This window comes from Pimephales promelas, chromosome 4 (assembly GCF_988280905.1).
Source record: "Pimephales promelas chromosome 4, fPimPro1.hap1.1, whole genome shotgun sequence".
NCBI classification, from domain to species: Eukaryota; Metazoa; Chordata; class Actinopteri; order Cypriniformes; family Leuciscidae; genus Pimephales; species Pimephales promelas.
This window is the reverse complement of record NC_142772.1, coordinates 29,820,127-29,842,817: the sequence shown is the minus strand read 5'-3', so window position 1 is coordinate 29,842,817 and position 22,691 is coordinate 29,820,127. Positions and strand designations below refer to the sequence as shown.

Here is a 22,691-nt window from a genome sequence, read left to right as displayed (position 1 = left end):
AATATTTATCTTATTCTCCGACTGCGGCTCTAATTCACATGTGAACCCTTTCACAGAGAGACCACCGAACATCAGGGGGGAATTGTCAAATTTATACGTGTGTGTGTGTGTGTTATTTTTCACATTAGTTTTTTACTGTTTTTGATCTCTCTTTAATATGCTATTGATCAACAAAAATTCAGGATTTATTGATGAATAGAAAGTTCAAAAGAACATTTATTTAAAATAGAAATCATTTACGCAAGAAAAAAAAACAGCAACAAAAAAGTCAAGTTTAACAGATCTTTCTGAAAAGTGTTGTGCACTAAATAAATAAATGATACTGTATAATAAAATTTATATTTTTTTGTATAATACTTAATATATAAGAAATATATAATGAATGTGTGAAAAAAAAATGAGGCCTTCTTATTATGCAATCCCATTTGGCTAAAAATGGTTTAAACATTCCAAATGGTCAACCAACCAAAGTAAGCACGTTTTTCAATAGCATTTTGAGTATTTTGAAACGGGAAATGATGAGGATGCGGGAACTTGTCTGGAAACAGGAGGATGCCATTTCTCAGGATAATAATCAAGTGTGTTCTGATGCCAGCTGCAGGGAGCAGTTCAGTGTTCAAGTCTGATTGGATTACAGACGAGATGAGAGATCACGGGCTTGATTGTTCTCTTCCATCTAACGCTGCATCATCAAACAGATGATAAAATAAAATCACAGACTTGCGTCTTTCTCTTTCTCTCGCTGTTTTCAAGTCTTTCCACTGATTTCTAACTTCACCCGTTGGGCCGTTGAACTCCCTCCTCCGGTTCTCTCGGTAGATTCTCTCTCCCTCCCTCTGGGGTCTGTAATAGTAGCAGATAGAAGCTTGCAGAGCCCACGGCATTTACCCAGAATGCACTTGGGGTGAGTGGGCAGTAAATCTAATATCAGTCTTGTGCAGATTGATCACCTGTCACATGACTCTCCTAATACTCTCTAAGTCTCTCCTTGTGTCTCAGTCTCGCACACAAAAAAACTTAAGTGATATTTTAGTGAATATAGTAAATTGTTTGTCATTCCTATATTCAATTATACACTCTACTTGTGCAATACTATGGTCCTGTCCCAAATGGCACCCTAAACACTTGCGGTCTTATACGAGTCCTACGGCTTGACAAAAGTGTGCATCGAGGGTGCATATTGACCGCGAAGGGGGTGCTCGCGGACTTAATGGACACGCGGCCGCGGCAGCCATTGTAAGTCCACAAGACCGAAAGTGCATATGAAGTATGCCATTTGCGACAGGATCTTATCGCCTCAAAACGCTTTTAAAACAGTGCATTGTAAACTGATATATTTTGACATTTGTATCGCATAACTAGTTCCATATATATGGTTGTGTCTAAGTTTTTTTGCTAGATCAACTGATACAGTACTGCGCTTCTGATGCAGAGACATGATAAAAGAGCATGAAAAAACATGTAAAGGCAGGTTGAAAGGGTATGGTTGCTTTAGAAACTGTGTTTTATTTCTCATTTGCTTTTGTTAATACTAACTGTTAAGTTAAGACTTGAGTTTAGGGTAGGCAGCCCAAGTTGCCATGATAAATGTTAAAAAATTGCCATAAAACGGAAGTTGCAATAGTCTTTTCTTCCATATTGTTATATCCCATTGAAACGACTTCTCAAACAAGAAGCTTTGGGACTTGAGTTTGTCCATCAGGAATTGATTGGATTGTTGGATTGTGGTTTGTTATTGCTGTGATTTGATGTGAGTGACAGGTCCCGTCCTCGCGCAAGTAAACACTTCATCAGAGAAGAGATGTTGTTTCAAGAGTTAGTTTTAAGTAAAGATAACGGCACATGATTAAAAAAAATAATAATGTGCACGGTTAAATCATTTATAGTACATACTATAATACATACTGTAATATCCATAAAAAAAAAAGATTCGTAGATTTTGATTTCATGGGGACTTTGACCTTTTAGCGCCACTCACCAGACATTATTTTCACACTGTCTGGATATGTAGCTACAACCAATATAATAAACAAGGCCAGATTCACGTTCTGTTCTGGGTAAAACTGAATCTACCTTTTGAGCAACTAATTGGACATTTTTAATCGAAATGTGCAAGATGCAATGCAATATCAGTTTGTAGAAATGTCACCACATGCATGTATTTCCAATGATCCTCTCAACATGTTATGGCCAAACAAAAATCAATTTGCATGATAAATTAGAAATAATGTCAAAAGTTTTAATATATAGCATAACGCTAACCTGCATCAAGATAGCAGACAACAGAATACTTCCATGAGTCCCGTTAGACATGAGACAGAATGCTTTTGCAGTCCAGCCACTCAATGAAACTTTAATGCGCTGAAGTCAAACAAGAGTGTTTGTGAGCGAGTCTTGAGTGGCCGTGTACAGATACCCAGAGGCATTATTAAATATTTGTGACACAGAGAACGTCACTCGCTGAGACAGTCACAGCCTGTTATGTTTGAAAAAGCAGCACAGTTTGTGTTTGTGTGTAATCAAGACAGAAAAACCAATGTATAGCATGAGTACATCGGACAGAAAATGACTGCTGCAGAGTTACATGCAAATTCATTCATTCGCTCTCATAGACAAGAGGTCACAAACACAAGAGACAAGCAGCTTCCATAGGAAAAAACTTTATTTATCCTTTTAAAATGCTTTCTGAGGGCTGAGACTTGGCTTTAGTGTCATATATCGGGGAACTCTGAGGACACTGTGAATTCTACCAAAAAAAAAACAGTGTCGCCACAGGGGCGTCAGCACTGCCAACACATACATCAAAACTTAAATCAATAATACTGAAATCTGCAACAAAAACTTAGTAAAAGAAAAATTATAACAATAATAATGTAGTTCACTGAATAATAATTAAAAAATCAGCAACAGCAGGAGGAAACATTGTGCAGCATAAGCTTTTTTCTGAACATTTTTTGTGGGTGTCGCGGTTGGCCTAACGGCCTCAGCACTGCACTGACCCGCGCTATGAACAAGTCGTTTTTGTGAAAGAGTGGATGAACTGTGTGTGATGGGGATGAATCTAGGCCAGGGAAAAGGTTTTCTCATTAGATTTGTCTCTCTCATAATATTGTGTTAATCCTCACAGGGTCAAAAGGCACCACCAATCTGTCTCTTTGCCGGGGGAGGGGGGGAGGGGGGTTGTTTGCGTGTGTTTGGGTGAACAAGTTCTCCACAAATAAGTCAACTTCATTGGGAGAAATGCTATTAACAGATGTCTGAAAGATTCACACAACATCACTGGTGTCAAACCGCAGCATTAGGGAGGAATCAAAGCCTCAAGTATTTTCCGGTAAACAAGATGGCTGACTTTTTTCACTCTATTATTGTGGTACAGACAAACGTCAAAGAAGTGTATTCCTTACAGCTGCTAAGTGTGCCGCTAAGCTGCAAAAAGCCTGCAGCAAAAGACAGTCAGTCACTGAATAAGTTCCCACCACAGCAGTGCTGATCCATAAACTACACAATCTATTCATAGCTTTTGCTGTTAAATAATGTACAGAGATGCCAAAATTGGGTTAACTTTATGCACTGCAAAAACAAAAAAAAACAGTAAAATATCTAAAAACTGATTTCGTTGTATTTATTTATTTATTTTTGCAGTGCAATACTTCGACTTTCTCGCTTTCACAAGCTGACTGGTCAGTTCACCCCTGCATTTCAATGGTAAATACAAAGCCATGAATTTCAAAAAGTGCTCTTCTAATGTCAATCGTAAAGACCTGATTTGCCATAAACACTCAGACAAACATACATAAATATTCAGTTTAGTTGCACAAGCTGTTGCTGGTTTCATTTTTTTTTTAATGTAGTTTGCTGGTGCTTGCCCTGTATCTAATGGTGTTTATATATAGTGTATGTATTGTGTGCTATAAGAATGGTATGTCAGTCTGTAAGTGTGTGTGTACTTAAGGATTTCTTGAGTAATAACTGTTTCTCTCTCCTCTTTTCCTCCTCCATGAACCATGTCATGGAATATTTGACCTGGTTCCATCACAGCATTTGTAAAAATGAAACAAAACAAAAATACCATTCCCTGGTGTAATAGGGAGGATAAAGTGTGTGTATGTGCGTGTGTGTATGTGAAGGGACTTGCATGTCTTTATGCTTCTTTAGGCTGACCTTTTAAAACCCGTTCTACAGGGACCTCTAAGTCTCCTTAATCAAAAACCAACCGAAACGGGAAAAAAAAAAACAATTTAAAATAAAGAGAAAACCATGAAACATTTTACTTACAAAATGTCTTTTTTTTCCAAAAAAGACTATTTACAAAAGCTTTTGCACTTTCAAAAATCCTAATTATATTTTAATTAACAGGGTCTATAATAAAATGGAAACTTTATATTCAACATTTTCTCCCAACATACATTATTTACATAATCTCGGGCTTTAGAAACTAAATTAAGAGGAATTGACGACAAAAAACACAAGTAATAAACCCTAATCGAAATATAATTTCAAAAATCTATTTTACGAGAAAGCTACAGAGAAATATCAGGCTTCCTCTGATTGGCTGCGCTTGAGGCCAGATGCAAATGCTGCTAATTTTAAATTAGCATAGGCGTAAACGCACCTGCCGCCACTGTTTACTGTTTATCATTTCACGTGCAGTCCATACAAAAATAGATCTAGCACTACATTTTCCAGGATTCGTAGATGATTACGGGGTTTTTTTTCTGCGTGTGTTTGTATGCAAACTGGAATAAGTGATGTGCATATCTTAGAGGATGGAGAGGTGAAGGCATAATTTCACATGTATGTCGATAGATTTTTGGCTTCTGCATGGTACTCCACATACACACGGTCATACTGGTTAGAGCCCACGTCTACTTCCAAACAGCGAGACGTGAATTATACACACACACAAAAAAGACATTAGTGAGCTAAATTATGCAAAGATATGCGTTAGCATGTTTTGAGACTGAAAAGAGGTCATAGGCTCATGGTGTAGAGGCAAATCCCTTAAGATTTTTTTTGACCTACAAACCTTTGGGAGATAGAATAAGAAATAAAAAAAAATAATGGCAAAATACAAATATTAGCACCTCACGCATCACTGACAACAGATATCTACTTGTCTTCGGCTGAGAGGGGAGAGGATTTCAACTGAACTGTTTCTTAAATGAACAAAAGGCAGACTGGGACTTCTGGAAGGTCTGACACTGGTGTTTACATATTAAATTCCCTATTTCACTCACTTACTTTTCCACCGAGAGGCTGTTTGTTACTGACCCATGAACACCAAAGTGCATGTATGAGTGTCAGTGTGTTTGTTCAATTGCCTCTACAGCATGTAAAATGAATGAGTGTCTGGAGAGACGCTAGGAAATGAGATGAGAGGACATACTGAGAGCTTTAGTAACAGTGCTTAAGACATTTCTTTGAGCGAGACTTTGAAAGCTGCAAGAATTGGATTGATACTGATAAAAACAAAACACTGATGGAGTGAGAGACGAAAAAGAGGCAAAAAGCTAAGCAAAGGGTTGTAAAGGTACAAAAACCACACAGGAATGAGAGCTTCCTGCTTTGTGATGTCACTGTAGCGTCCTTCTGTGACTGCTTGTCGGCTGTTCTTCAGCAGTGAAGTCCGTGCCTGAGTGCCACGCAACTTGGGGAGGTTTTCTACCATTTCACGCACATATCGAGAGCGACCGGCACACACACATACACACAGTGTAGTGTTCGGAAAAGGGACGGAGGGAAGGAAATCTGAGAGGAATATCATCCACGTAGTCTTTTTCATTCCTCCTTTCCACTTCTCCCTCTCCATCCTCTTGCACGCGGAGCAGACGGGGTTAGGTAATGAAAAAAAAGAGTCAGAATACCTTACAAAAACAGGTTCTTATTGCGGTTGCTTCGCTCTCGTTCTCTCAGACTTTGTAGTAGATATTGGCAGGGCTCTGGGGTGGCATTTCCTGCACTATGTAGACGGGGTGCCCATAGTCACCGCTCACTTTTTCATAGTGTGGACAGTAGTTATTCTCTGATGTCCGCAGGGGGATGATGATGTCACTGGGTTCTGAGCCAGCCTGGGCGGATCCTTTGGGCGTGGCCAGAGTGCTGAGTGACAGGGCAGTCCCACCCCTGGGCTGCGAGTGCTTGCGGGTTCTCTTGCGAAGCTTGAGGAGCAAGACGATGAGGATGATGATGATGAGGAGGAAGATGACACAACCGGCTCCAATTGCAGCAAAGAGAGCTGGTTTAGAGGCAAAAATGCCTTCCACTGAACCAGGACTGCTATCCTGGTTTCTCTGGTCTGAGAGGGATAAAGAAAGACGTTATGAAAGACATTTTTCTTTTTCTTTAGAATTTATTGTTTAAGATTATGTTAGCAACACACACACTGATTATCAGTGTTTAGAGTCGCTCTTTGTTGTCAGAGGCAAAGATAACAGACAATGGCTGTAGAAACAAAACTTTGTGTTTGTTTGCATTGGCACTGAGCAACTATTAAAGTGAATAAAACTGTTGCTGTGATTATCGTTGCGCTCTCAGCTGAAACAGCTACAGATGACTCCTGAAGCTAAATGGGCTTTATGAATAATAAAATCCATGTTGTCAAGTATATTTAACAGCAGTATGAAGCTAAACAACACACAACCAGACTGGAATAATCCTTCCAAATGGTAGTCCAGCATGTACAAAACTTTTAGCACTGCAAACTAGCCTTGTATTACAGTGTCTTGCAAACAAAATTTAAGAATAGTTTACGAATTCATGTTTAATAGGTTTAAGATGGTTCACAATGGTCAACTTGTCATTCTTAGTAAGGTTAAATCTTTACACTACCAGTCAAGTGTTTGGGGTCAGTATGTTTTTTTGTTGTTTTTTTAAAGTATTTTAATCTTTACCACAGCAGCATTTATTTGATCGAAGTCAAAGCATCAATATTGTGAAATATTATTACAATTATTTTAAAAATTATTTAAAATGTATTTCTGTGATGTCAAAGCTGATTTTTCAGCATCATTACTCCAGTCTTCAGTGTCACATGATCCTTCAGAAATCATTCTAATATCCGGATTTGTTTCTCAAGAAACATTTCTTATTATTATCAATGTTGAAAACAATTCTGCTGCTTAATATTTTAGAGAGAAATAAAAACGGGTGAATCTTTTACAATAATATTAATAACATACTAACAGAAAATAGTGAATTTACATATGCCATCTTTAACTGTAACAAATGTGACATAAAACCCTTGTATTCTGGTTTATTTTGTTTACATTCTAGCTATTTTTTTTAAAAATCTTATCTAAGCATGTCCAAATGGAATCATTTGATCCTGAACCTCGTTTAATTTATCCCAATTAGTCGACTAGTTGTTCAGATAACCCACAACTAGCTAATTTTGAGATGTAATAGCAGTTAATGTCTGAGTGTCCTCTTGGAGCAAAAGAACCTGACCTCAAGAATCTGTGTGGTGTGATCACTGCAGAGATGCAGCATGAGTCCCTCTGTTGTTTCTTAATGATTCTGTCTCTGTTTCTCTCTTTCTTTCTCTCCTAATGAAGTTTAGACCTCCCGTAGGTTAATGGCTGCTAGGACGTGATAAAGACATGCTACGTTAACTCCTGTCTCTCTCTTGCACACACACACCTGCCTGAGGGAGGCAGTAGCTCTGCATTGCTGTATTTCATCTGCTGGTTTTCTTGGTGAAATTTATTGTGGTACACCTTCACAGCTGAACTGCTGAAGATCAGTTTGTCCTCTGAATACCCAATGTCATTTGGAGGAAAACCCCATCATGTTCCCAAACCAAGTGACTTAAACACAGATGATTTGTGTTTCCTCACCTTTGTCGGGCATTGTGGATTCTTTCCCATCTATGCCTTTCTCTTTGCCTCGGTCTATCTTGCGGGAAGGGCTGGTTGTGGGATCCTTGATCTCATTGTCCTGGTCCCGGTCTAGGAGGTCCGTTAAATCTGGATCTGGTGCATTTGGATCTGAAATATAAAATCGCATACATAACAAATTAAGAAAAAAACATTCAAGGAAATCAATTTCAGAACAGCATATGTTTGAATGTATTCCTTTAGATTTTAAAATGTCCAGTTTCTGTTGACGAGACAGGCGCCTTAGAGTCCTAGAGACAGAAACTAACTTGGATTATGTTCAACTGCAATCTAATTGGTGGTTAATGACTCAGCTGACTTAATCATTCACCAAATGGGGCTTAAATAACTTTACCTTTGGACATGCTGAAGATAAAGAAGGTGTGTGTGTGTGTGTGTGTGTAACTCACCTTGGCCCACTTTCATGATGATCTTCATAGATCTCGTGCTACAAACTCCACCTTCTCTGTTTTCCAACCCTTCCTGTGTTGCATTAGAAGTTGCTGGAGACAGAGAGAGACAGAGAGGGGGTTAGTCATTGTTGGGGTGAATTAGGTTTAGATTTATAGGACGTTTGATTGGAGTTCTTGCTGCAAACCAAAGCAGGAAACGGAAACCCTAATTTACCTCTATAAATCAGACGCAAAACACAAGCACATGCAAACACATATACACACACAGTCTTTGGCTAAGGAAATACTCGTTCTGCCCTTAAATCAGACATTGCAACCTAATATATTACCTTAGAAACATCCAAAAACAAACTAACGCTTGTGTGTGTGTCTCGAGAATATGGACAAGATGAAAAAAGCTCAGTGTATTCTCCTGTTACTAGTCCCTATGATAGTAATCTGATCCCATGGGAATGCACAAACACACACACACACACAGAGAGAAAGAGCAATGCAGTAAGAAAAGCCATGTGTATGAATTTTCTCTTTTTCTTTCGTAGGCCCAAAAGCCTCAACGATTTGTACAGAATGAACCTTGTGAGTTTAAAAAATATGCCACAATGCATACCCTGTTGCGTCTCTGCTATGTGTCTGAGAAAGAGGTAAATGTGAGAGAGAGTGAGTTAGCTCTAAAAAAGAGACACACGCATATACAAAATGCACAAACACACACTCCAATTATGTAGTTAAATAAACCGATATTGTCACAGCGGGTAATCCGCCATCATTCAATTTAACCCCCAATTACATTCGCACAAGGTCACGCGCACACACATACACATTATTAGCTTCCATTAGTTTGTACTCATTAAGAGGTGTGAGTGAGACGTGCTGAGTGTGTACATGTGTAAGTGTAAGCACAAAACTACAGAACAGGTAAGATAAGAAAATATGCTTATTCACTAAAATGCGCACTCATTTACAGCTATCACACAGACTACGATGAGTTCCTCACTGGATTTGTCACTTTAAAATTAGGAGTTTTTCACTTCAAACAAAGAAGAAGAATATCATTTTAATTTAGGAGCATTTCCTGTTTGATTGCTCAAGTTAATCAAGGAATAATATAAAGACAAAAGTTGTGTCCCATTTCACACACTCGTGCATTTTGTAGTAGCAGTGTACATACTGTGTTCACACCGAATGACGGAGAAAGGCGTAGTTCACTACGAGTATCTGTTTTAAAACATTCTAAAGCGAACAGAAATTTATCATGTGCATTAAACATAATTTCTTTCAAATGGAACGGCAAATAAGGTCCTCAGACTACAAATACAAAACAGAAAAAAGCCAGTTTGCTTTTAAAAAGATCTTGCTTGCGATCAGAATCACTAGTTCTGCGTGAATCGTTGAGAGTCATTACAGATATTGCAATGAACTCTCTCACCGAACTGTAAATTATTTTTCAGTTATGGCTGATTTGAAATGAACCATGAACCATTACTAGTAATTAAACATACGTTTTCACAAAACAGTTTTGTAGATGAGATGTTTTTTCAAACAGACAAATAATTTTTCAAAACAGATTTTTTTTTTTATAATGGAACACATATAATCAGGTGACTGCATTAATGACAGGTTCTGTGATTAAATATAAATATTTAATTCCCTAAAAATGTTTGGCTCTCTTGTTGTTGTTGTTTTGTTTTTTTTTTTGGATCCCGCGAATACCGACTTTCTTGCTTTCAATTTCAACATTGTCATCACTTAAAGAGCAAGATTCTAGTTATCATTCTTTGGACCAGTATTGACTTTATGAAACTTTCGAGCAGAAGTATGTATCCTTGTTAGGAAAGAGCTGCGAGAGACTCCAATGAGGGAGAAAGGCCAGGGCACAGTGATTGTGAATGGTCCTTTGTGGGCGTGTATGGGGGAGGGGTGATGTGTGTGGTTGCTAGGAGCTGCTATGATGTCATGCAGATTGAGATGTATGGCAGTAGGCAGAGTGCCAGTCTCCTTACGGTAGCGCCATGCCAACCTGTCACCGTGCCAACCACGGAATAGCATCACACGGTGCTGCTCTACCCACACACACACACACACACACCACCCTGACTCCAGCACACTCTCACTTCAGGCTAAAACACAACAGACATTCCAGACAGGCAGGGTAATCCCACCCTGTGTACTGTTAGCAATGGGATGGATTGGCTATGAAGCATTTTTTTTTTTTTTTGCGGCCACATTCTGTTGTCACTACATCACTGCTGGATTTTAACTGGTCAGAACATTTTGGTCTTAATAGTTTCCTGCCTCTGTGCACTAAAAAAAAGAAAGAAATTTCTGCATGGATTAAACAAACTCTTCATTTCTAGACAGACTCATGACGAACTGAATTCCAAGAAGTGTAAAATCAATACTGAGAACACAGCAGGTATTTGTAAAAAGAATATACCGTAAACACAACACACAAACACGTAAATCCCAGATGACCAGGCTGGGAGATTAACGTGATTTAGATTTAAAACAAGGTGTAAACGCACATTAAAAATGTGAAGGGGTTGGGGATTTACCATCTGCCTCTCTGTGTTTGTGTGTGTGTGTGTGTGTGTGTGTGTGTGTGTGTGTGTGTGTGTGTGTGTGTGTGAGTGAGTGAGAGAGAGAGAGAGAGACACAAAGAATAGAATATTCAGTCTTGTCACAATACATATAGTGTTGCCCCAGTTAGCATCTCTTATTGACTGACATATAGTGTGGATGTGTGTGTGTGTGTGTGTGTGTGTGTATCAGTATTTGTTTGTAGCTGTAAGCTCATTCTTCTGCCATCATGCAGCCATCTCATGCCTGCCTCATCTGTTTTCAAACACGCACACAATCCCTGAAGTAGAAAACACAGTATTAGTATTAATATAAAGTAAATATAAAATATAAAGTAGTTTTGTCCAATATTTTCATATCATTGTTTTGCAATGATATATAGTGATAGTCCAATATATCCACCAGTCGAATAAATGGTTGATACATTATAAAATATAATAATTATATATATATATATATATATATATATATATATATACTGTCAAATATTGTAATATGTTTATATGATATGTGTGTTTATATATATATATATATATATATAAACACACATATCATATAAACATATTATATATACATATACACACATTATATAAAGATCTCCCTATTTCCAAAATCTGAAAGATTCTAACATTCAGGACTGAAGAATAGTTCAGTTTCAAAGGAAGTGTTGAATATTCAGGAGCATGTCTCGGGTTTTTGTACCATATTTTCGAATACAATCATCCAGCTGTTAAACCAACACGACAGGCCCTGATTGAGCTGAAGTTCTCCCATCACGTCTCACAGAATGAGAGAAACCAGACCTCAATGAACAAACTTCAAATGTTCACAACCACAGCTGAGTCAGGCTTTCAAAACGAATATTTTTAAGCAGTAACATTTTTACGTTTCAGTCGGCAGAGCTCAGCGCTGTTTCCCTCGAGTCTCTGATTGATGAGTAACTGAAACAAAGAGCAGAAGGAAAAGACGCCTCACTGAGTGAGTTAGCCACAGTAGCCAACAGCTCCGGGCTGAACCTTCAGGGAAAAGACCACTGCGCTCACAGAAAGATCTGAAAAACAGCTTTGTGCAAGACAGACAGAAAATGTATAATGTAAATGCTAAAGGTTTTCAATCTTTTGGTGGGTGAGCAGCATGTGTGTTTGTCTGTGAGATTTGGGTCAGTGTTCATTCTAATGCAGTCGACATAACACAGATAGCCAGTGACAGGTCACTCCAACACACACACACACACACACACATACACGTACACAACTCATCAGATCAGACACGGCTAGATTAGATCTTCTTTTGCTTCCAAAAGCTCATCCAATCAGATCGCTGCACTGCTCCAACAGTCGCATAACGACCGACCTTTAAATCCGCAGGACGAGCAGCTCATTGGGAGAGTGTGTGTATGTGTGAGTGTGTTGTGGAAGAAATTTAAAATGCAATAATCATCCAACCTTACCGACTTCCCTGTGCTTCTACATCCACATACAAACAGAAGTCAATCCGATTAAAAAAAAAATCATACATTTGTCATCACTTCCAACAGGTTCAGAGTGTTTGTTTGACTGGGCACATCATAATGGTGTGTGTGTGTGTGTGTGTGTGTGTGTTTTAGGGGTCATTGTTTGTTACCTTCAACAAAGCCTATATTGTTCCAGTAGAAAATCCTTCAAAATGAACCAACACACTCGTGGGGTTTGAGGAAGGGAGGAATGAAACAAGAGGAGGCTCGGCCTGCTGTTCCTCTCTCTCTCTCTCTCTCTCTCTCTCTCTCTGCATGGATCACTGGACTGATGGAATTCAACACTTCTATCATGTAACCACTCACTCCTTTCTTTTGTTTCAGCTCCGCTTCTGCTTGTTTTTTGTTTATTTGATCCCTTCTTTCTGTTTATTTTTTACATTTCTGTTACCTCCTCTTCCATCATTCTTTCTGTTTTCCCCTCCACTTTCTTTCTTTATTTATTTCCTGTCTTATATATATTGTTTCTTTGTTTTGTTCGTTCCTTCCTGCTTGTTTCTTTCTGTCCATGTCTTTCTGCATTTCTTGGGCTTCTTTCCTCCCTTACTTCCTGTTTCTTTATATTTCTGTTTCCATCCCTCTGTTTCTTTCTCTTTATATTTCCTTACTGTTTCTTTCTTTCATTTCTTTGCTCTTTCGCTCTCTTTCTTTAGTAAACAATGCCACCCATTCAGTCAAATTACCTGTAAGTGAAGAAAATGACCAGCACATTCTGTTACTGAAGATGGCTATCTGTGTTCTCGCAAATTAGACCATTTCAAAACACCAGCACAAACCATTATGCCAATTATATTCAGACTATATTAAAAGCATTTCTGGGTAAAGCGTTTTGTGATTAATGAAGCAGAGGGGAAAGCAGAGCGTGTGTGTGTGTGTTCTCGACGGCAGTAATCCAGATCTCCCAGAATTCAACATGTACAGTAGCACGTTTAATTCAGATCCTGGCCTTGAAGACCTGCTTGCCCTCATCATATTTTGTGTACCTGTGTGTGTTAGAGAGGGAGCAGAGACTGTGCACAATGGGAATGTAATTAAATGCCAATTAGTCTCTGTTCTAATGTGGCTCACACACTCGCTCGCCATCTCTAACACACACCCAGACAAACACTCATTATGTGCGTTAGCTCCATGGATATAGTGTGTGACCCATCATGCATCACTGACCTTCATCGCCCACTGAGACATCCGCATGGGCATCACTACAGTGACAGTGGCCATTACTACCATACACACACTGATCGTAAGACAGAGTGACATCACACACACACACAAACAGCAGAAATCCTGCTCGGTTTGGCGCACCTGGTGCCCGATGTCCCATAAGACAAAGAAAGATGAACTCCCTGTCTTATATTGCTTTCTTTCTCAGTCTCTTTCCTTTTCGCTCTCATTCCCTTCTGCCTCAAAGGGGAGAAAAAGTTGTTTAGCTGACTATGTCTTTTTGTACTAGTACTTTCTTGCCAAAGAGGTCAGATATACCACAAGCACAGAACTGAATATTCAGCCAATGTTTGTCTGCAAGGCACCAGAGATTTAGAGAGTGTGTTTGTTGTGTGTTACTCTTGTGTATGAAGATTTCAAAATGAATGCTTACAATAAGAGCTCACTATAATTTAAAAAGCAGTTTATTATTCAGTTGACCTTCCATTTACACGTCAACAATGCTTATTCAGGGTTCTGAAACTTGGCCCTCTCAGTCACGGTGAAGTAATACAGAGGAAGCAGGATAGATACTATTATTCCAAACACCAGAATACCTAATGATAAGAGTAAAATGTGGGAAAGTCTGCCAAACCTTGTGCTATTTCTGGCTGTGTATAGCACCCGTCACTCCGAAGAACAGAAGATCTTTGACACAGAACATCTCAATGTTAGAAACGGGCAACTGAAGTTAAGTTTAAGCTCAGGGATCTTCTGTTAAATTGTAAGTTAAAAAATATATTGGACTACAAAGCAACCCACACAAGTCTTAAAGTCCCCGTGAAATCAAAATTGAACCTATTTACTTTGTTAGCGCATATTACTAGTCTTGTGGTGAACAATTGATCCGTGCAAGTAAAAATATATTAAAAAAAATGTTTTACCTTGGTAATCTTTAATCAAAATCTGAAAAGTTACTTCCGGTCTGGAACGGTTTCTTTTTCTGATGACGTAGGTTTCACAGTTTGGGTGGGGAAACGCTTAACCACTCCCCTCAAACCGTTAGTTTACTATTAGCGAGAGATGGAGAGGAGGAGCGCTGGAGTAAAACCCTGCCCTCTGTTCAATATTCCGTTTCACTTGGAAATACGTCACAGCACTGGAGAAAAATCGTTTGCAACTTCCGGTTCACGGGGACTTTAAGGCCCAATTGTAAAGGCCAAAGAGAGAGTAGAAAATTAAAACAAAAGACTTACATTGCATTTTATATATATATATATATATATATATAAATATTAGGGATGTAACGATACACGTATTCGTATTGAACCGTTCGGTACAAGGCTTTCGGTTCGGTTTTTGGTACGCATTTTTGAAAGTTAAAAAATATCATACTTTATGATATTAGTTTTAATAAAAACATAATTAAAAAAAATAAATCAAGAAAATTTCTCTGCCATTTATTTCTTTTTGCTATATTGGAAACGTACCGAAAAACGTATCGAACCGAACCGCGACATAAGTGTATCGTATCGAACCGAACCTTGAATTTTGTGAACCGTTACACCCCTAATATATATATATAATTTAAACAAAGAAATAAATGTATGATGTGGCCCCAACCATCCAGGATGTAATGATCCAATTTGTGCATATCAGAATAGTAAAATCACTAAAAGCAAGATCTATCTTATTAAACAATTTTACTATAATAAATATTATTGGTAACAGTGTGACATAACTTAACATTTACAAAAGTTGAAATCTATAACATACTTTAGACGTCTGCTTCCAATAGCGGATTAAACATTTCAGAGAGCAGAATATATCAGGCTGGGTGGATATTGGATTGTTATCCAATAGCCCTTTGCAATAGGAGCCATTTTCTTCTCGCATTACAAAGCGGCTAAAACCAACCGTTTGCTCTTCGTTTTTGTGCATGGTAAAGGGGTAGTTTAAATCAGGCATCTAACACACACATACACATACAGCTCGATGTGATATTTGACCTCTCTCGCCCTAGAGCGACCACAGCGAAATGAAGCCACTCATTTTCATACTTTAGCTGTGGCCTGAGAGACAGTTATGGTGAGAGGTTACACAAAGACCCACATACACAACACACACACACACACATCATTCTGGTGCAGCGGTTTGGTCAGAATTACTTCAAAGCTGGACTGTCTTGAAATCAGAATCATATGTTGCTGACACAGCCTTAATACAAAAATACACACAGAACTGAACGCACACTTGCTCTCTCGCACACACACTCGACACAGCCACGGGGAAGAGAAGCTCACCCTAAACAACCCTTAATTTAGCCCTTTTTAACACTCTTAATCCTGAAAACATTGCATAAACCATTAGAGCATTTCTAGCAGCCACACACTTGTGTGTCATTACGTGCATTTCATGCAGTTATAATCTTGTGACTGCTCACCATTTTTTCACTTTCCATCCTTCGCTTTTTTCTTTCTCTTTCCATCATCTTTAGCGCTCCCTTGACTGTATGACGGTACTGTTTCCATTGTCATGCTTTTCAAATCAACTTCTCAAACACACATACATACTGTACACAGCTTTTTTGAAAATTTGATATCTTTCAGCAAGATACGTTTATAGAGGTACAATTTTGATGAATGAGTAAATGGTGTGGTTTGGTTTCTAAATCATTTTTCTTTTAAACGTGGGGTCAGAGCTGATCTCTGTCAAAGTGAATACCATAATGAGGTCCCTAAAATCACGAGAAACACGAAAGCTCAAATAACTCTCATCCAAATGGTTCTGAATTGAATTCAGGTTCTGAAGCCGCCCTCAAACAAACAATGAGCCAGGATCCATTTCAAACCTGTACTGCTTCATGAATCCACACAAGAGTGACATGATCAGCACAGTGTCTTTCTGGAAGACATACTGGAATTAAACCAGCCCATAAAAGACAGAGAATTCTCAGAATCTCTCTTCACAATTAGAAACAGACACAGAATCTGACCAAGCACAGACTTACTGACCCCAGTCCAGACATGGAAAAATACCCAAACAATAAAAACACACATAACTTGAAAGCGATGTCAAGAGGACTGCATATTTTTGTACTTGTATGCCTAAATTATTTTGATTCCAAAAGAACCTAAATAAGAAATATATTTTATTTCATTGGTTAAACTTGTATTACCCAAATGAGAACCGCGCAACTTTTTTCAACTGTATTTTAATCAATATCAAAAGCAAAACATCCTGAGTATTTCAATTATATTGGGTTGTTAATATTAGTTTTGAGTGACTGACCAACTTGTTCATGCGTCTTAAACTAACTTAAAAACAACAATAATGCTGATAAACATGAGTGTACATTACATGACAGAGTCTGGAAAAAAAAATAGAAAACTAACGATTTGAGATCTTGAAGATTATATTTCTCACCCCAGTGGCTAATTGTTATGAGCATAAACCTCACTTTTTAACCTTAAGCATAAACTAAATTTGTTAGATTTATGTTTATGTAAAATTTATTTAAATAATGCCAATGTGATAAGGGAAATAAAATGGAAGCAAAATATGAAGAGTTCAGATGCAAAAGCCTCTAAATGCCATTTGAAATTGTCTTCTTTAATGATGATTTTTTATCATACTTGTATATTTAAGTTCCGTGATTTCACTTAAATGGCAATGATAATTACCTATTAATTGTTATTTAAGTGAAATTACTGAACTTAAGTATACAAGTTTGATAAAAATCATCATTAAAGAAGAAAATTTCAAATGGCATTTAGAGGCTTTTGCATCTGAACTCTTCATATATTCTCTGAAAACAAGCACCCTTTTGCAAATGTAATGTTTTAAAGGATATTTTTCATGATTAAAAATAAATAAATAATCATAATTTAGGCAACAGCACAAGGTGACTGGAGCACTTGAGCTAAATGTTGCGGCACAGCTTGAGAGGATAAAGTTAAACATGTATGACTCGGAGGCTGAGACAAAGATACGCGAGTGCAGACCCGGTCTGCTTCAAAGAACCTCAGCAGACAGACTGGAGACGATTTGACAAATAGCTACATGGATAAAGGAAAGGAGCAAGGAGATTTCAAGAAGCTAAGTTGCCCTCTGGAGCCAATGCTCTGAACCTCTGTAGGGACTACATTGTCTGCATATCGACTCGAGAATCCTGGGACGTGTACAGCCTTCTATATATGAGCCGATCATTCAAATCTCTAAATCTAGATTTGTACTATAACATGTCCTGAAAGATTACAATTTATATTACAGACGAAATTGAGGGTGCAGCTGAACTATAAAGAGAGAATCTTTTCAGTTCTTCCTCAAATGGATTAAAGGGGCCGTTTTAGGGTACGACGAGGGTGGCATGACGATATGGTGAGTGTTGGTCTCTGCTGGAAAAGGAAACATAGTAGTCAGCATCATAGAAATCAACATACTGTGTGAGGGTACAGGAGAGGCACAGAGAGAAAGAAACTCAACACCAAGCTGAAAAAGTATAATATAGTGACAGCAGATACTCGTGGATGGATAAAAAGCACCTGGAGTGACGCTGTAGCAACCAAAAAAGCCTGACAGACACCCTCAAGGCGGGTGGGCAGAGCGACGCCTAATGATGTGTCAGTATTAATGAGGTCTGCAGCTGCATCCATTTGCTCAGGCACTATCACAACAAGCTAAATGCTAATAACTAACTATTCATTATCAAACCACACAACAACATGGTGCTAACAAAATATCATTCATGTAATAATTAAAACACACCATAAACCTTAACCACAAGTAGTGCGAGTAAAGCAGACAAACCCATGTAAAAATCTACGCAGTAAATGTTTTTTTACTTAGGAATTTTGAGCGCATAATTAGTTCAATATGCTTTTCTTGACTTTGTGTGTGTTTTAAAAAGCATTCTGGTTTGAGTGGTCAGTTTAGATGTTTGAAAACATCTTGCTTACATTTAACACACAAACGGGGTGTTTTATATTAAACTGCATCTATACTTATGCCAAAGTACAATCAGTTCAGGGACTCGCTGTATGTAAACAATGTAAATGCAACATACCAATAGCACACATTGAAGAAAAACAACTCAAGAGGCTTTTGCTGAGGAGCGAATGGATGCGTGTGAAACTGTCACGCTCTAAAGTCTCTCGCTGAGTTATTAACTTGAATGACCAGTGAAAACAAGATGACCAGACAGCAAAAACCACTGAACCCAGAACACAAACACATTTCAGCAAAATTATTTTAACCAGACTCATCCTGTTTACCAGAGCAAGATAAAGGAGCTGGTTGCTAGGGAGTGTGTGTGCGCGCGAGTGCGAGTGCAAGAGAGAAACAGAGAGAGACAGAGAGAGAGTGTTTTACTGGATCTAATAGCAGCCCTGCTGCTTTCTGGGGGTGTAGTTGTGGTGATGGGTCAGTGGAGGTGAAGTGGATTATGGGACATGTCTGGGCATCATGGTCAAGAGACCAAAAACTCAGTGAGGCAAGACAACCAATGAGACATGCCTGACTGAAAGTGTCTCTACCTCCCACCATCCTTGGGGAAAGAGTTAAAAAAAGAAAGCGAGGTAAAAAAGAAAAGGAGTGTGTTAAAATTACCATGCAGTTCCCTGCTGTTTTCATCTGGTATGCTAAGGGTTTAGCATGCATTTATGCTGAATGTGTTCGAAATCTTTAATTCTGAATGAATCATTAATCAGCGCTTCAGTTCAACTGTTGCGTGCTGTTTGTGGCTGGAAAATCATCCCTCACTGAAAACCTTTCACAGAAGCATAACTTGTGCAGATTTACACAAACATACCACCATTAAAGCCTGTTCGTGCCTTTCTAACTCTATTTGTGACTTAATTACTCACACGTTGTATTACAATGTGAGTTTATTTCTTATGTTAAACTATTTCAAATACCCATTTTATTTTTTTCTCTTAAGGTAGAAACTGGCTTCAATATTACACACACACACTTTCCATTGACTAATGAAATTTTCTATTCCTTAATTCCTAAACCATCAGTCTGAGGGCCTTTGGCTTGTCCAAACAATGTGATTTCCAGTTTTACTAACATTTTGGGGACATTTGGACCCCATAATATAGACAAGAACCTGACCCAAACACACGTTTAGGAAGCTATCTAAAATGGGACTCATTAACTACTATTGTATTTAGCTGTTTTTAGTTGTGAAATACAACTTTACAGAATTTTAAGAAGTAAATCAATACTTTTCAATTTGTGTGTGAAGCAATACATTCAGGGGTACAACACCTTGTCCATAGGGCAGTAGCCTTAGGGCCAAATTTATGAAACGGGGCAAATTAGCGTGGGAACGCAATTCCAAAAATGTGCAGATGGGAGTGTACAGTTGTGCGCATGATCTACAGACAACGTGCAAATTAAAGAACACATACGCAGCCGGATCATTTCCATAAAGACTAATGTAATTTACCGAGAGCAGCTCAAATTAGTGTCCGGTTTAAGACATGCTTTTTTTGAGTAGTGAATAATGGCGCAAATATCAATAGACGAGCGCAAACCTTAGTAAATCACCCCATTCATTTAAATACTCTCCTCCCATAAATTTGGCTCCTGAAAGGGAAACTCCTATAAATGCATATGCAATAAGGTCAGCCACAAAAATAACCCTGTCCACGTCTATTCAGCGCTAATTTTTCACTGCGTGTCTTTAGTAAATCCTAAAAACAGGGTTTGTGCTGGTGCAAGCTGTTAGTAAATCTGGCCCTAAGGGTTCTAATATGCAACTTTTAGGGGTAAAGTCCCTTTAAGGGTACTGCCCCAGCAACAACATGTTGCACCCCTAAAGGTACAATCTCTGCAAATATTTCCGAATGAATGAAAATTGGTTCCCAAAAGTATAGGTAGGTTAGACAAATACAGAAAAGCTGGATTTACTTACAGGTGATGTAATAGTTTGTGAGGCGTTTGAATTCAAGCCCCATGTAGTTTGGACTGAACTCCTGGAACTTGATGGTGAATTTGATGTCTTTCTCTGGTTTGTTGCAGGTCACCAGAACATTGGGGTCCAGTATGGTGCTGCAGGACTCGGCCTGCTCTTTCTTCACCAGGTAGAGTTTATAAAACTCATACGGTCTCCCAATGTCCCCTTTGGGGCAGATAATGTCCAGTTTGTCACCAATTTCTGGGTAGATCACCAAGCCCTTTCCAGACACAAACCTGCAACACAAAGCATATAAAGTTACAATAAATCACAATCACATTTAAACAATCCTCTCTGAGACTGAATCTCAGTAGAATCTGCATCTCTGTGGACTCAATCATGAGAGGAAAAACTTTGGTTCAAATAGCCCACTGCCAAGAACCTCCACAAAACGCTCCAGAGGGACTATCGGCGTTTCTTTTTTTCATTTTAATAACATATTTCAAAATATTAAACAATTCCAAATATGAAAGACAGAGAGCAACAGAAGAGCAGAGTCAGAAATGAGCTGGATGGAGATGGAGCTGAATCTGCTGACTAGGATTTATTGGACAGGGAAATAGAAGCATCTCACTTAATTTATTAGAGTTTATAATTTATTGTTCATGTGCTGATCAACCCTGCTCGCACATTCAGGGAATATATTACCCATTCTTAGTAACACTGACTAGTGTGTGTGTGTGTGTGTGTGTGTATACACCCCCATCAATATGTGTCTGTAAGGAGAGACGATTGCAACACAGTCCTTTACACATTTAACTGCTAACCGCACACAAACACACACAAGAACAAAAGCAAACAAACACACACAGACATGCCCTAAAACTAGATACACACATAGGCACAGACAAAAACAGAAATCCCCTAAAAACTACAACAGCGCATGCAAAAAAACACACACACGCTCTAATGAAAAAGACATGCACACATACAAAAACACATCAGGAGAACGTATGTTTCCCTGATATATGGCCCTGATCAAACTCAAATATTGTCTCTGTATAATGTAATTCGGCTGGTTTTTTCTTGCTTTCGTGTGCACACTTTTCGCTGCAGGCTGTTCGCTGGTTTAACACACATAAGAGCGCACAAAACATCTTCACAGACGGATTAACAACAAAAACCTTTTACTGGGGCACAGACTTCCGTCTATTTCACAAAACGTGCTATATGTGTGTTCACATACTTGTGTCTGTGTTTGAGGTGTGTGCAGGATTGTGAAATCCAATTATGAGTGATTATGGCTATTGAGAAGCACAATTATGTTCTCAGTAAGAAGAAGGGAAACAAAGGGGACAGATAGACTTATATAAACAAGAATACACACAGTTATGATAGCTTACAGTGCTCTCATTGAAAAGAGTAGAGAGGATCATTGATAAAAAATGTCATTTAAAAACAAACCACAGCAAGTTGTATGCGGCATGTAAATTCGGGAATTTCGGAAAAGCGATTCAAATGTCAGTAGTGTGCAAAATATATCAGTGCCATATCAGTTATCAACCAATATAATATTAGAGATTTTTAAAGCATCTATAAAGGTTGTTATTGGATATATAAACACTACTGTTGAGTCAGTAAGATTTTTTTTGAAAGAAATTAACATTTCTATTGCAAGAACGAATTACACTGATCAAATTTTACATATTTATACTGTTACAAAAGATTTCTATTTCAAATAATGCTGTTTTGAATGATCTATTGATCAAAGAATCCTGAAAGAAACAAAAATATTAAGCAGAACAACTGTTTTTTAACATGGATAATAATAAGAAATGGTTCTTAAGCAGAAAATCAGCATATTAGATTCTCAAGGATCATGTGAGACTGAACACTGGATGCTTTGACATCACATGAAAAATTATATTTCAAAATATATTCAAAAATAAAACCGTTTTTGTTAAGATTTCACAAATGTACAGTTTTTACTGTATTTTTGATCATTTGATCTCTTATGCTTATTTTGAGCATAAGAGACTTCCCCCAGCCTTTGAAGATTAGTTTATTGAAAGTAAAACACTAAATACCAATAAATATATACGATGGTTTATTATACTAAGTAACTAATGATAATTTTTGACATATTAAATAGTGATATACATGTGCAGAATGTATCATATTATGAGCAGCCCCAGACAGAGATTACCGAATTTAGTCAAATGTTGTAGCAGTTCATAAAAGCAGATATCTGAGGCGTTGACGTGCAGAACTAG

At 38.1% G+C, this 22,691-nt stretch overlaps 1 protein-coding gene across 1 annotated transcript in view; it reads right to left on the bottom strand.

The window, feature by feature from the left end:
* Window positions 1-2,644: 2,644 nt before the first annotated feature.
* The window catches only part of efnb1 (ephrin B1), a 33,384-nt gene continuing 13,337 nt past the window's right edge, over window positions 2,645-22,691 (bottom strand). The window contains exons 2-5 of the mRNA XM_039649870.2: window positions 20,437-20,714; window positions 8,285-8,377; window positions 7,836-7,985; window positions 2,645-6,295 (exon numbers count right to left, since the gene is read on the bottom strand). Of these exons, the coding sequence (XP_039505804.1) occupies window positions 5,910-6,295; window positions 7,836-7,985; window positions 8,285-8,377; window positions 20,437-20,714 (907 nt within the window). The 3' untranslated portion in view covers window positions 2,645-5,909. The remainder of the gene's footprint in view (window positions 6,296-7,835; window positions 7,986-8,284; window positions 8,378-20,436; window positions 20,715-22,691) is intronic.